General features: G+C 44.9%; 1 protein-coding gene across 4 annotated transcripts in view; it reads left to right on the top strand.

The window, feature by feature from the left end:
* Positions 1-12,440, top strand: part of LOC125456638 (collagen alpha-1(XXIV) chain) — a 373,921-nt gene extending 361,481 nt beyond the window's left edge. For 3 of the 4 annotated variants that reach the window (XM_059648175.1, XM_048539953.2, XM_059648174.1), the window contains 5 exons: positions 1,541-1,606; positions 2,653-2,821; positions 2,914-3,023; positions 5,927-6,145; positions 10,352-12,440. In XM_059648175.1, coding sequence (XP_059504158.1) covers positions 1,541-1,606; positions 2,653-2,821; positions 2,914-3,023; positions 5,927-6,145; positions 10,352-10,498 — 711 coding nt within the window. In that variant the 3' untranslated portion in view covers positions 10,499-12,440. Of the gene's footprint in view, positions 1-1,220; positions 1,500-1,540; positions 1,607-2,652; positions 2,822-2,913; positions 3,024-5,926; positions 6,146-10,351 lie in introns of those variants that run through there. The other variant, XM_059648176.1, reaches the window with a different exon arrangement.
* The last annotated feature ends 1,665 nt before the right edge of the window (positions 12,441-14,105 follow it).

The raw sequence follows: 14,105 nt of genomic DNA, 5'->3' as shown, positions 1-14,105 counted from the left end.
ATGTTGATGGTGTCTATTGTTGATGTCACTCATGGAATAAAATTTCTTAACTAGTTCCTAATCCCTTATGTCAAGAAACATTTCTCTTTAAGAAGCAGCTGGAGTTGATTACCAAAATGGCCACTTGACAGGCACCCCCTTGTGACAATGATAGATTGTGAAATCAGTCATACAGCACAATCCTACATGCTTTTACACGAACAGACGTTCTGTGATACTTACCTACTTTGCTCCAGACAAGTTTATTTGGACAGTTCCTTGACACCTTTGCCAATTCCAGTGTGATTTTTGCACTTTCTATGTACAATCGTCTCCACAGTTTGTCGTCTTTAAGGCACCTGACCTCCTATGCCGAAAGGATACCTAATGCTCCTGTCCCCCAACATAAGGGCCCTGACACCCACCCGTGCGATCTGTTGGGATAATATCTGCAGGTGTACAAAGGGATACCCTGATTATCCAATTGAAATGCATTGAGAAATAACTACGCTTACCTGGTCCACAGTTGAAATATCCAGCTGTACAAGTGATTCTTCCCAAGTGAAAGTGTGAAGATTCTGGGTGAAAACTTAAGGAGAATGAGTAGTTTCATGTACTAGGGTTAGTGATGGCAGAGGCTGAAAGCTGTGGGAATGTTCATTAGGCAATGGATTCACTCTGGTTGGAGTATTTGTTCTTGTGTTATAGAAGTGTCAATGAAACTGAAAGGAAGAATTGACAGAAGAGGTATGAGTTTGGCCTGGTTACATGGAAGATGTCAGGTTTTTATATTCACTATTCCATGTTTTTACTTGGGATTTCACAGAATTGGAATTGGACAGAGCGTACACTATGACTAGTCTGTCTAAGTGATTCTGCTCAGACAAGCCTAGGATGGTGACGGCGAGCACGAGGGGGCATAGCTTTAAGTTGAGGGGTGAAAGATATAGGACAGATGTCAGAGGTAGTTTCTTTACTCAGAGAGTAGTAAGGGAATGGAACGCTTTGCCTGCAACGGTAGTAGATTCGCCAACTTTAGGTACATTTAAGTCGTCATTGGACAAGCATATGGACGTACATGGAATAGTGTAGGTTAGATGGGCTTCAGATCGGTATGACAGGTCGGCACAATATCGAGGGCCGAAGGGCCTGGCCTGTGCTGTAATGTTCTATGTTCTAAGCCTCCTCCCATTTATCTGTTATCTCACCCTATTAGCCTATCCTCTACCATTCTCTCTCAGGTGATCATCCAGCTTAAATGTATCAACAGAATTCACCTCAACCTGTGGTCGTGAGTCTCACATTCTACCCACTCCATGGATAAAGGGGGATGTTTTTATTACTGACCATCTTACATTGAGGCTAAGTCCCCGAATGGAGTCAGTTGATATCTAACTGTGACCCTGGACTGAAACGGTGTGATGTTGGTTCTGAAGGTTTGAGGTGGTCCACTCCACCGCACTAGCGCCCATGAATCTTGCTGAGCAGAAAGTGCATCAACAGGGCAGCTCTGACTGATGGTTTCTATTTCTCTCTATTTCCTTCACTGCCTGTAATATAGAGACATGCGGATATCAATGCAGCAATTCAAGCCTTGATTGCATCCAATGAAGCCGTTCATTTTGAGGTGAGCTCCTTGTTCGATCCTTGACTCAACTAAACTATTTCCTTCATCATCAACAGCCTGGAGGGGGCAATGGTGGTGTACTGGTGATGTCACTGACCTCATTCAGCAGCAATTGTAGGTTCAAATCTCAGTTTGGCAGCTGATCAGTTTTCAACCTGGATAATCAACTCTGGAAATTTGGTGTCTGTTAACATTAAAAGTACGTTGCTGCCTCTGAAATAGCAAAAAGCCGCTCTGTTCCAGGACAGTTAAGGATGAGTAACAAATGCCAATGATGTCACGTGAAGAAAAATGCATTAACTGTTTCATATTTCAACATCTCATTGTGTGTATCACCGCACCTGGAAATGCATCTTTAAATAATATCTCATTTGACCACTTTGCAGAACAGCTCCATTCTTTCCCAGGAAATGACCCTGAGCTTCCAGTTGCTGCCACTTCAACAGACTACCGTGTTCCCTGGCCAACATCTCTGTTTCGGCCTCACAACAGTGCTCGCGCAAAGCCTGGCACAATCTGAAAGAACAACGTCTCATTTTCTGCTTGGGAACCCTGCAGCACTTTGGACTCGAGCTCAATAATTCCAGGCCCTGAACACCACCTCCCATGTCCTTACCCCAACCCCAACACACCAGGGCTTGTCATCCCATGGACTGCCATCATAAACAATCCACTGTCCGTCACTAATGGTCCCAGTTCACTGTTAGTCATTCTCCCAGTCTGACTTTTGTTTGCGCAACTGTTCTTCTCTCTCTCTGGGCTCCATCTCTCTGTTTAGTTAACTTCCGCTGTTTCCCCTTGACCCCATCTTTCGCATATATACCAACCTTTTCCCAGCTACAACCTGTTCTGAAGAAAGGTCAGTGGACCCTAAACATTAACTCTGCTTCCTCTCCACAGATGCTGCCAGACCTGCTGAGCTTCTCCTCCAGCAATTTTTGTTTTTCTTTCCAATGTGTATTACTTTGTACCTGAATAGTTTCACTTTGCTCCTGACTCCCCAATTTGTCCCTGTTATCTCACATTGTGATTCACATGTTCTTCAGAATTACCAGAACACTGAAGTCCCACTCGTACAGCAAGGAATGGAGATTTTCAAAACTTTACACTATCTCAGCAGCTTGATGCAAAATATCAAGAACCCCCTGGGAACCAAGCAACATCCTGTTCGGATTTGCCGGGACTTGCTGAACTGTGAAAGTAAATTATCTAATGGTGAGAGGAGCTCAGTATGTTTAAACAGTCACCTGAAAGCAGTAATTGCTCAAGTTCAGATTTCTGATACAAGTCCTTTCTCATCCCTGCAGACAAATACTGGATTGACCCCAACTTGGGCTGCTCTTCGGATACTATCGAAGTATTCTGCAATTTTAACACTGGTGGCCAAACATGTTTACACCCTGTCACTGCGTCCAAGGTAACGCAAGGCTTTCAGTGAACGTGCAGAGACAGGAGGAGCTGGGATTGTTATCATTAGAGAGAGAAGGTTCACAAGTGATTTCACAGAGGTGTTCAAAATCATTAGGTGTATTCAGAGAGTCAATAAAGAGAAATCACTGCCACCCACAGAAGGACCCAAATGTCAAACTAGGTGGTAAAAGAAAATAGGCTCCTCTCCACCTATCTTCTTTTCTCTCCATCTTCGGTCCGCCTCCCCCTCTCTCCCTATTTATTCCAGTTCCCTCTCCCCATCCCCCTCTCTGATGAAGGGTCTAGGCCCAAAACGTCAGCTTCTGTGCTCCTGAGATGCTGCTTGGCCTGCTGTGTTCATCCAGCCTCACACTTTGTTATCTCGGATTCTCCAGCATCTGCAGTTCCCATTATCCCTGATCACAATGTGAAGGTTGTCACTTGTTGGGGTCTGAAACTTCTTACCCTCAGGACAGTTTAAATAAAATCAACAGCATATTTAGAAACTATTCTTTTTTAGCCTAATTCAAAACTGAAAGAACTGTGGATGCTGTAAATCAGAAATAAAAACTAAGGAAGAGTTATTCAACTCAAAACATTAACTGATTTCTCTCTGCAAATGCTGCCAAGTCTTGCTGAGCTTTTCTAGCAATTTCTCCTTTTGTTTTTCTTTTATACTTTCTCATGGAATGTGAATATCATTGTCACAAACCGCATTTGTTGCCCATCACTTATGGAGAAGGTGGTGCTGAGCTGCCTTTGTAAACTATTGCAGTCCATGTGGTAACAGTGGGACTTGCTGGGTTGTATCAGAGGGCAGCTGACAGCTGTGGATCTGGATGAGATCAGGCTTGCCCCCCTCTTTAAAGGATCACAGTTGTCATATTCACCAAGACTAGCTTTCAATTCCATTTTTTTTAGCAAATTAATTAGAATTAAATACCACCAGTTGCTAATGGTGGGATTTGAACCCATCACCCCGGAGCATGGGCCTGTGTCTGTAGATTGGTCATGCAAGGACATTATCAGTGCGCCAGCAACACACAGTAAAACATGGAAAGGGGAATTAAAGAGGTGCAAGGCTATGGAAGGGGGAGTCATAGAATCCCTACAGTGTGGAAATAGGCTCTTCGGCCCAACAAGTCCACACTGACCCTCACAGCATCCCATCCAGACTCATCCCTCTATGACCTACCTCATCTACACATCCCTGAACACTACGGGCAATTTAGCATGGCCATCCGCCTAACCTGCACATCTTTCGACTGTGGGAGGAAACCGGAGCACTCGGAGGAAACTCCCACAGGCACGGGGTGAACATGCAAACTCCACACAGACGGTCGCCTGAGGCTGGAATTGAGCCGGTGTCCCTGGTGCTATGAGGCAGCAGTGCTAACCACTGAGCCACCATGCCACCAAAAATATTGGAATATTGGATGGCAAAGAAGTCAGCTCAGACACAATGGGCCAAGAGACATACATTTGTGTTATTCCCAGCAAAAACCCCTGAAAGCTGATAATCTCAATGGATTTGGAAGTTGGTTGCAACAAGGATCAAAATAAAATGGAGCATTTGTGGTTGACTAATGAGAGAAGAGGGAGTGGGAGGATGTGTTGATGGCGTAAGATGAAGGAGAATGGCGGTTATTGGTCTACAGTATTAACACTGGCACATACCAGGCACGTGGCGTGGCCAGTTTGTACCCAGGAACACCTTGGACTTTACTATAGCCAATAAAGGGTGGCGCTGTGGTTCAGCGGTTAGCACTGCAGCCTCACAGCGCCAGGGACCCGGGTTCGATTCCATCCTCGGGTAACTGTCTGTGTGGAGTTTGCACATTCTCCACGTGTCTGCGTGGGTTTCCTCCGGGTGCTCCGGTTTCCTCCCACAGTCCAAAGATGTGCAGGCTGGGTGGATCGGCCATGCTAAATTGCCCGTAGTGTTCAGGGGTGTGTGGGTTATAGGGGGATGGCTCTGGGTAGGATGCTTCAAGGGGCTGTGGTGGACTTATTGGGCCAAAGGACTTGTTTCCATGCTGTAGGTAAAATAATCTAATCTAATCTAATCATACCACGTGGAGCTGGAGGAGCACAGTGGGCCAGGCAGCATCAGAGGAGCGTGAAAGTTGACATTTCAGGTTTACACCCTTTGAGTCCTGATGAAGGGTGTAAACCCGAAGCCTTGACTTTCCTGCTCCATACTGTGTTATCTCTGACTCCAGCATCCGCAGTTCTTGTTATGTCCTCGGACCTCACCTTCATCAGATGGTAATCCCTTAATCTGCATGTTTGCTCAGGTAGCCCAGGCAGGGGAGAGGAGATAAAGCCACCTGGGGTTCCATGGGGATAGAACGGGTTTCAACCTCAAAACCTTCCTCTGTCAAGTTAACATTTTCCTTTCACATAAATTATCAAGGTACAGAAGGGAGCATCGTCCAATTTTTTTCAAAAGCAATTCAATTAGTCCTGCTCACTCACCCTTTTCTCTCACAATGTCTCTCCTCCCAGTATTTCCCTGACTCCTATTGAAAGTCACTACTGAATCTGCTTCCATTGCCCTTACAGGCAGCACAACCCAGATCACAGCAAATCTCTGGGTGAAAAGTGGTTTTCTCATCTACTTCTTTTATCAGTCATGGTAACTCCACTGGTAACTAATCCAGTCTAGTGGGGAGACTTTCTTCTTACTTCTTCCAAAAATCCCATCATGAATTTTGGAGCCTTGATTAAATCTCCTCTTAACCTTCGCTATTCTAAAGAGAAAAAACCCCAGCTTCTCCAGTCTATTTATGTTACCGATATTCAGAGCGTTTTATTTTCCTTTACATTAAAAGTCTCTCGTGGTTCACTGTTTGAATTTCATGAATTTTTCATTGATCTTGGGTTTTAACCAGTCATTTTTCTTTGCAGCTGGATTTTGGAATTGGAAAAGTACAGATGAATTTTTTACATTTGCTAAGTTCAGAAGCCATACAGACAATTACAATTCATTGTCTCAATTTCCCAGTTTGGAAGAACAGTAGCAACAAGGATCCTTTCGCTAATTCCATACACTTCAGAGGATGGAATGGTCAGATATTTAAGGCAAATACAGTATTTCAACCCAAGGTTATAAGAGATGGGTGCAAGGTAATTTTCTGTGAATTTTGTAACTGACAATTCAGGTCAATTTCTGAAATTACAATGGTAAATTTTGGAAAATAGATCCGAAGAGGAGTCATGCTGGACTCAAATCATTAACTCTGTTTCTCTCTCCACACATCCAACCAGATCTGCTGAGTTTCTCCAGCAACTTTCTGTTTTTATTCCAGTTTTCCGGCATCTGAGCATTTTGCTTTTATTTCGATTTAATTTCTTTGTGGAAAATTCAGCTTGGGCAGCATGGTGGCTCAGCACTTAGCACTGCTGCCTCACAGTGCCTGGGGTCAATTCCTGCCTTGAGTGACTATGTGGAGTTTGCACATTCTCCCTGTGTCTGCGTGGGTATCCATCCCTTACTGCCCTTTAACTATCTCTTAGAAAATCAAAGCCCAGTCTCCTGTTTTCTGAAATAAAGGATGTGTTCAGATCGCAGACTGGGGGAAGGTGATGGCCTGGTATTATCGCTAGACTATTAACCTAGAAACACAGCATATGTTCTGGGGTCTCGGCTTTAATTCCTGCCAATGGTTTTGAATTTGAATTCAATAAATTTCTGGAATTAAGAGTTTAATAATGACCCTGAATCCATTGTCAATAGTCGGAAAATTCCATCTGGTTCAATACTGTCTTTCAGGGAAACAAACTGCCACCCTTACCTGGTCTGGCCTACATGTGACTCCGGACCCACGGCAATATAGAACTAGAAAAGTACGGCACACTACAGGCCCTTCAGCCCACAATGTTGTGCTGTGGAATAATCCTGATCCAAAAATAAAATAACCTAACCTACATTCCCCTCAATTCACTGCTGTCCATGTGCATGTCCAGCAGTCGCTTAAGTGTCACTAATGACTCCGCTTCCACGACTACCACTGGTAAACTATTCCATGCGCTCACAACTCTCTGGGTGAAGAACCTCCCTCTGACGTCTCCTCTATACCTTCCTCCTAACACCTTAAAACTGTGACCCCTCGTGGCAGTCAATCCTGCCCTGTGGAAAAGTCTCCGGCTATCGACTCTATCCATGCCTCTCATTACCTTGTACACCTCGATCAGGTCACCTCTCTTCCTCCTTCTCTCCAGAGAGAAAAGTCTGAGCTCAGTCAACCTCGCCTCGTAAGACAAGCCCTCCAGTCCAGGCAGCATCCTGGTAAACCTCCTTTGCACCCTCTCCAAAGCCTCCACATCTTTCCTATAATAGGGCGACCAGAACTGGACACAATATTCCAAGTGTGGTCTCACCATGGTTTGTAGAGCTGCAGCAAAACCCCGTGGCTCTTAAACTCGATCCCCCTGTTAATGAAAGCCAAAACACCATATGATTTCTTAACTACCTTATCCACCTGGGGGGCAACTTTGAGGGAGCTATGCACGTGAACACCAAGATCCCGCTGTTCCTCCACACTCCCAAGAATCCTGCCTTTAATCCTATATTCAGCATTTAAGTTCAACCTTCCAAAATGCATCACTTCACATTTATCCAGGTTGAACTCCATCTGCCATTTCTCAGCCCAGCTCTGCATTCTGTCAATGTCTCGCTGAAAGCTGCAATAGCCCTCGATACTATCAACGGCACCTCCAACCTTTGTGTCATCAGCAAACATACTAACTCACCCCTCAACCTCCTCATCCAAGTCATTTGTAAAAACTACAAAGAGCAGAGGCCCAAGAACAGAGCCCTGCGGGACACCACTCAGCACTGACCTCCAGGCAGAATACTTACCATCTACAACCACTCTCTGCCTCCTGTCAGCCAACCAATTCTGGATCCAGACAGCCAAATCACCCTGTATCCCATACCTCCTGACTTTATAAATGAGCCTGCTCTGGGGAACCTTATCAAATGCCTTGCTGAAGTACATGTACACCACATCCACTGCTCGACCCTCGTCAACCTGTCTCGTGACTTTCTCAAAGAACTCAAAAAGATTTGTAAGGCATGACCTGCCCCTCTCAAAGCCATGCTGACTCCCTTTAATCACGCTATGCTTTTCCAAATAGTCATAAATCCTATCCCTCAGAATTCTTTCCAAAACCTTGCTGACCACAGAAGTAAGACTGACTGATCTGTAATTTCCAGGGATTTCCCTATTCCCTTTCTTGAAAAGAGGAACAACATTTGCCTCCCTCCAATCTTCCGCTACGACTCCCATGGAGAATGAGGAAGCAAAGATCTTCGCCAGCTGCTTAGCAACCTCCTTTCTCGCTTCCCGGAGCAACCTAGGATAAATCTGGTCTGGCCCTGGGGACTTATCAATCTTAATGTTTGCCAAAATTTTCAGCACATCAACTTCCTCAATCTAGTTCTGTTCAAGCCTGCTTCCTTGCTCCTTAAAGTTCTCATTCACAACAAGGTCCCTTTCCTTAGTGAAAACCGAAGCAAAAAACTCATTTAGGGCTTCCCCTATCTGCTCAGACTCCACACACAAGTTCCCTATGCTATCCCTGATCAGCCTTACCTTCTTCCTGATCATTCTCTTATTCCTCACGTATGAGTAAAATGCTTTCGGGTTCTCCCTAATCCTTCCTGCCAAGTTTTTCTCGTGCCCCCTCCTGGACCACCTCAGTCCACTTTTGAGCTCCTTCCGAGCAAGCCTGTAATCCTCTAAAGCTGTGCTAGACCCTTGCTTCCTCCACCTTACACATTTGTTGACACTTTGTTGACACTTAACTGCCCTCTTGGCAATTAGGGATGGGCAGTAATGCTGTCTGGCTAGTGACACCCACATCTCATCAAGAAATCTTGAAAAAAAGATTTTCCTGAAGGGAAATCATTTCTGGCGTCATTCTTGTAAATCTCTTTTTGTGCTTGCCCAGTGCCTGATCGATCTTGATTCTATAATGTTGAGGGCAGAGATGTCTGCATAACTCAAGGTTCTAGACAGATGTAACATCATCTCTCTGCTTCTCACTGTATCCCCTACTTCCCAGAAAGTCAACTAGCAAATGATGGAACTGGAACCAAGCTTTGTGCAGTTTTGTGTATATGTGCAGATATATATTACATTAATCCCATGCAGCCACAGGATTTAATCTATGTCTATCTCTCGGAATTTAAGTGAATGACCAGTTCATACCCACAACCTGTGATCAATTCAAGTAAAATTCACTTATGATTCCTCTAGCAATAAGCTCAACTGCTTGGCTTGCACACCTCTTTATTCATTCACAGGCTGATGGCTTGCTGGCACAGCCAGCATATATTGCCCATCTTGAATGACCTTTGAGATCACAGAGTCCCTTGCTGCCCACCTTTCAAGGGGTAATTGAGAGCGAGCCATGTTGCTGTGGATCCGAGGTCACAGAGTGGATAGAGATCAGCAGCTTTCCTTTGTGAAGTAGACTGGTGACCACAACAATTTAGAAGCTGCTACTGATTACTGAAACCAAACGCTGACTGGGTGACCCCTTTGTGGAACACCTCCGGTCTGTGCACAAGCTCGCACAGCCATGTCTGTCCTCGACAAGCTGCAGTGTTCCAGTGAATCTCAGCGCAAGCTGGAGCAACAACATCTCATCTTCAGAATAGGCACTTTACAGCGTTTTGGACTTAATATCGAATTCAACACCATTAAATTGTGAACCAGCTCGCATTTCTTCCCTTTCTTTTCGTTGCATTCTCTGTCACCCTCCCCCTCCCCCCTCACCCAGGTCTGGCAATGTGCTGCCATTCTCACATTCTGATCGCTTAATCTGAACAATCAACATCCTTTCAGAGATAGTAGGAACTGTAGATGCTGGAGAATCTGAGATAACAAGGTGTGGAGCTGGATGAACACAGCAGGCCAAGCAGCATCAGAGGGGCATGAAGGCTGACGTTTCGGGCCTAGACCCTGCTTCAGCTTTCCTGCTCCTCTGATGCTGTTTGGCTTGTGGCGTCCATCCAGCTCTATGCCTTGTTATCTGTGATGATGAATCATCTAGACTCGCAATGTTAGCTTGCTGTCTCTCAGGATCTGTCTGACCCGCTGTGATCTCTAGTATTTGTTGTTTTCAGCACGGATTCCAGCATCTGCAGTATTTTGCTCCGACTGATTTTCTTTTGGAACAAAGAGCTGAATTTAACTTCCACGGCTGCAGCATCAGGATTTGAACGTGTCTCCTCCACCTCATTAACCATTAACTCCACAATGTTTGCCCTAAATCCCTTTGCTGCTCAATCCTGTTTGACTCTGATTTGTTTGTTAATTACAGATTCAAGATGGGACATGGCAACAGACACAGTTCGTTTTCAATACTCAGGTTGTTAGTCAACTTCCGATCGTGGAAATTCACAAGCTCCCTCACATCACATCAGCGAAACAGTACCTAATAGAAATTGGCCCAGTCTGCTTTCTGTAGAAAGATAACCCAGCTAAGTTGCCCTCATTAAGTCTGTCGGGAAGTTAGACACCCTGGAGCTGTCAGTTTTTGGAGGGATTTTCTCTGCTCGCTGTGGAGAGCTCAGGAACAATTTTTATTCAAACTGACTCCTCATGAAGAGTGAATTGATGCCTCTCAGTCACTGCAGTTAGCTGGAAATGAAGGCATCTGATGGATCAGGCATAATATTCTGCGCTCCAAGTCGCAGAAACTTTCAGTAACATATCAATTGAGACTTCAGCTCCACTCACTCAGCCAAGACTGAGAAAGAAAGACCCTGAAGAGCACTGAAGGCTATTTATTGCAGAATGTCCAATGTCTTCCAATGAGAGGTGGAAGACAGCTCTAAACAAGTGTGCAGTTTTATCTAGTCTTATCTATGTCTAGAAGTGTCCTCTACCTCTGATACCCTACCTGTCTTCCATCTGGACTTTTGAAACTTCTGGATGTTCCTCATGTTCAACAGTCTACAGGCCAGTCTGTCTTGCCCACTTTGTGGTGGCACGGTGGCTCAGTGGTTAGCACTGCAGCCTCACAGCGCCAGGGACCCGGGTTCAACTCCCGCCTCAGGCGACTGTCTGTGCGGATTTTGCACATTCTCCCTGTGACTGCGTGAGTTTCCTCCCACAGTCCAAAGATGTGCAGGCCAGGTGAATTGGCCATGCTAAATTGCCCGCAGTGTTCAGGGGTGTGTGGGTTATGGGGGCATGGGTCTGGGTGGGATGCTTCAAAGGGCGGTGTGGACTTGTTGGGCCGAAGGGCCTGTTTCCACACTGTAGGGAATCTCATCATATCCATGTATCTAAGGTTAGCAAGAGTCAGGGTGATTCCCAATTAAATGCAAGCCATAGTTGGTTTTCAATGATAGAAGCAGCCAATTAGCTCAGAAGTAACCTTCCTGCAGTCTGCGCAGCTAAATCCAAAGGGCCAAAGGGCCTGCACTGTGCAGTAATGTTCTAATCCGTCCCAGGCCTTAGAGAATTGCTTTGTGCTGTTATTGGCACCTGACTGAGAAGGGTCTAATTTATCAAGAGCTAGGTTGAGTTCCTCCAGCACCACTTGATAATAAAATGCTTTTCTCTGGTGCATTTTGGACCAATGCCCTTGTTCAGACATTGGGTGACTGAGCTGCCGTTGAGGACTCACTCTCCACTGATAGGCATGCCTCCTCAGAGTCATCTCGACCCAAAAGACCCTTCCAATTCCATCCCTGTCCACTCACTCCCATCAGCTCCATACCCCCCACACAACCCCAATTCCCAACCCCAACTTGCATCCAAAACACCATTGCCAATGCTCAGCAGAAGGCATTCTGTAGTGTAGCACCAAGCACAGACACAGACCCGTCCACCTACATATACCCATCGGGTAGTGGTCATACAGGTGAGGCTCTTTAGCTGAACGTCGACCAAGGTGGGGACTGAACCCCGGTTCTTGCCTTACACATTGGCATTCACGGGTGATGCCCCTTCCCCTGTCATTCCTGAACCTCAGAGTTTTCTCATGTGATGGACATCTCCCTTCAGCAGATACAGATACAAATACAAAGAACTGCATACTAGTGCTTCTGACACATCAGCCTCCTGGATGTCCAAGGTGCTAGTCAATAAGGTGCTACGGTTTTGATATGATATTGTCTTTTTGAAATGTATGTACTGGTTACATTCAGTATTTTTCTGTTTTAAAAGTACTTATTTGGTCATTTATTTCTATAAGAAATATTATTTATATGAACTGTGTAATTATACCAATTGTGTCTTACATTGTATGGATGTGCTGTACAGATTGGCACAGTGTGTGTGGTCACTGTAGATAGACAAAAGTTCTTCGCTAGTTAGAGGAATGTTGTAGAACAGCTACATGCTTTCTGTTCAGCTTTAAGATTGTACCTTGCTATTATATATTAAATCTTGCTCACTCAGTCTATGACATGCAACTTTATTTGTGCATATTTTGTATAGTTGGTTTTGGGGCTGAGACAAACAATTTATAATCAGTTCATCAATTGAAAGTTTTATTTATCTTGTTATTACTGGAATTGTAAAGACAATGAACGTCTATTCCATGATAATAAAATGTGAGGCTGAATGAACACAGCAGGCCCAGCAGCATCCCAGGAGCACAAAAGCTGATGTTTCGGGCCTAGACCCTTCAGTTCATTCCATTCTCAGTTACTGAGTTCTCATTCCATGGAAGTCACCTTTGTCTTACTGGACCATAGGGCCGCTGTCTCATTAGAGAGGGTGAGAAATGACTGGTAATGGTTTAATGTGAGGATCACAACATCTCAGACAAGGGCACAGGTTGAAAAGGAGAGGCGTTCATGGCACCCTGAGCAAATATGGGCCTGGAACCCAGCCATCTAACCAAGTGAACTAACCAATACAACACTCAGCCATTATGCCTAACTTGTCACTAAGATATTGTGCTGATTACGATTCTGATCATAGTGCATTTCCTCCAGAACTGTACGCAGGTTATTGCTCAGTAGAACATGCTATTTCCAAAGTAATACCATAGCTCCAGATTCTTTTAATTCATTAATGCAACAAATCTCTTTGAACTGCTGCTATTAAATTCTACTTTGAAACTTGCTCATTCCATCATCAAGGTGATTTTATAAGTCCTGGTACAATAGAAGGGTCCTTCTCTGAACCGCTAATTTACAATGTTTTAGTTGTATTTTCCTTTCACCAGAAAAAAAAAATCAGTTAGTCATTATACTTCATAGTTTAGTGACTTTGAGAAACAAGGTCTTTAATTTATATTAGCATACTTATTGTCTTGGTGAAATCTCCTTGTCTCCTGTTTTAACCAGAATTAAGCCATCTAGAATTTTCTCTAGAAGGTTAAGGGGTGATCTGATCGAAGTCTTCAAGATATCAACCGGTGAAGGCAGGGTGGGTAAAGATAAAATGTTCCCACTGGTTGGGGATTCTAGAACGAGGGGCACAGTCTGAGAATTAGGGCCAGATTGTTCAGGAGAGATGTCAGGGAGCACTTTGACACTGGGGCTGGGATTGTCTTCCACAAACAGCAGTGGATGCTGGATCAGTTGCTAGTTTTAAATCTATGAGAGATACAGTTGTTCCTTGACCCACATGCACCTAGGTTCCTACCTGCAATTCAAAAGGATTATTCAATGGATAAGAAATCCAAATGCAGAACACTAGAATTTAAAGCACAGAAAAAAGAAACTTTGCATCAGTACTGGATCATTCGGGAGGCAGAGGGGTTATTGAGAGGAGTTACAGGGAGGTAGTCACTCCTCAGGTACAGGAAAAAGGCAGATGGGTTAAGGTCAGGGGCCGGAAAGGGACCCGGCAGGCAGTGCAGGGATCCCCTGTGGCCATTCCCCTCAACAATAAGTATACCGTTTTGGATACTGTTGGGAGGACGATTTACCAGTGGGGCACAGGTCTCTGGCACAGAGTCTGTCCCTGCTGCTCAGAAGGGAAGGGGGAAGAGGAGCAGAGCATTAGTCATTGGGGACTCCATAGTTAGGGGGACAGATAGGAGGTTCTGTGGGGACGAGAGAGACTCATGGTTGGTGTGTTGCCTCCCAGGTGCCAGGATGCGTGATGTC

The sequence above is a fragment of the Stegostoma tigrinum genome, chromosome 8 (assembly GCF_030684315.1).
Source record: "Stegostoma tigrinum isolate sSteTig4 chromosome 8, sSteTig4.hap1, whole genome shotgun sequence".
Classification (NCBI taxonomy): domain Eukaryota; kingdom Metazoa; phylum Chordata; class Chondrichthyes; order Orectolobiformes; family Stegostomatidae; genus Stegostoma; species Stegostoma tigrinum.
This window is presented reverse-complemented; position numbering and strand designations above follow the sequence as displayed.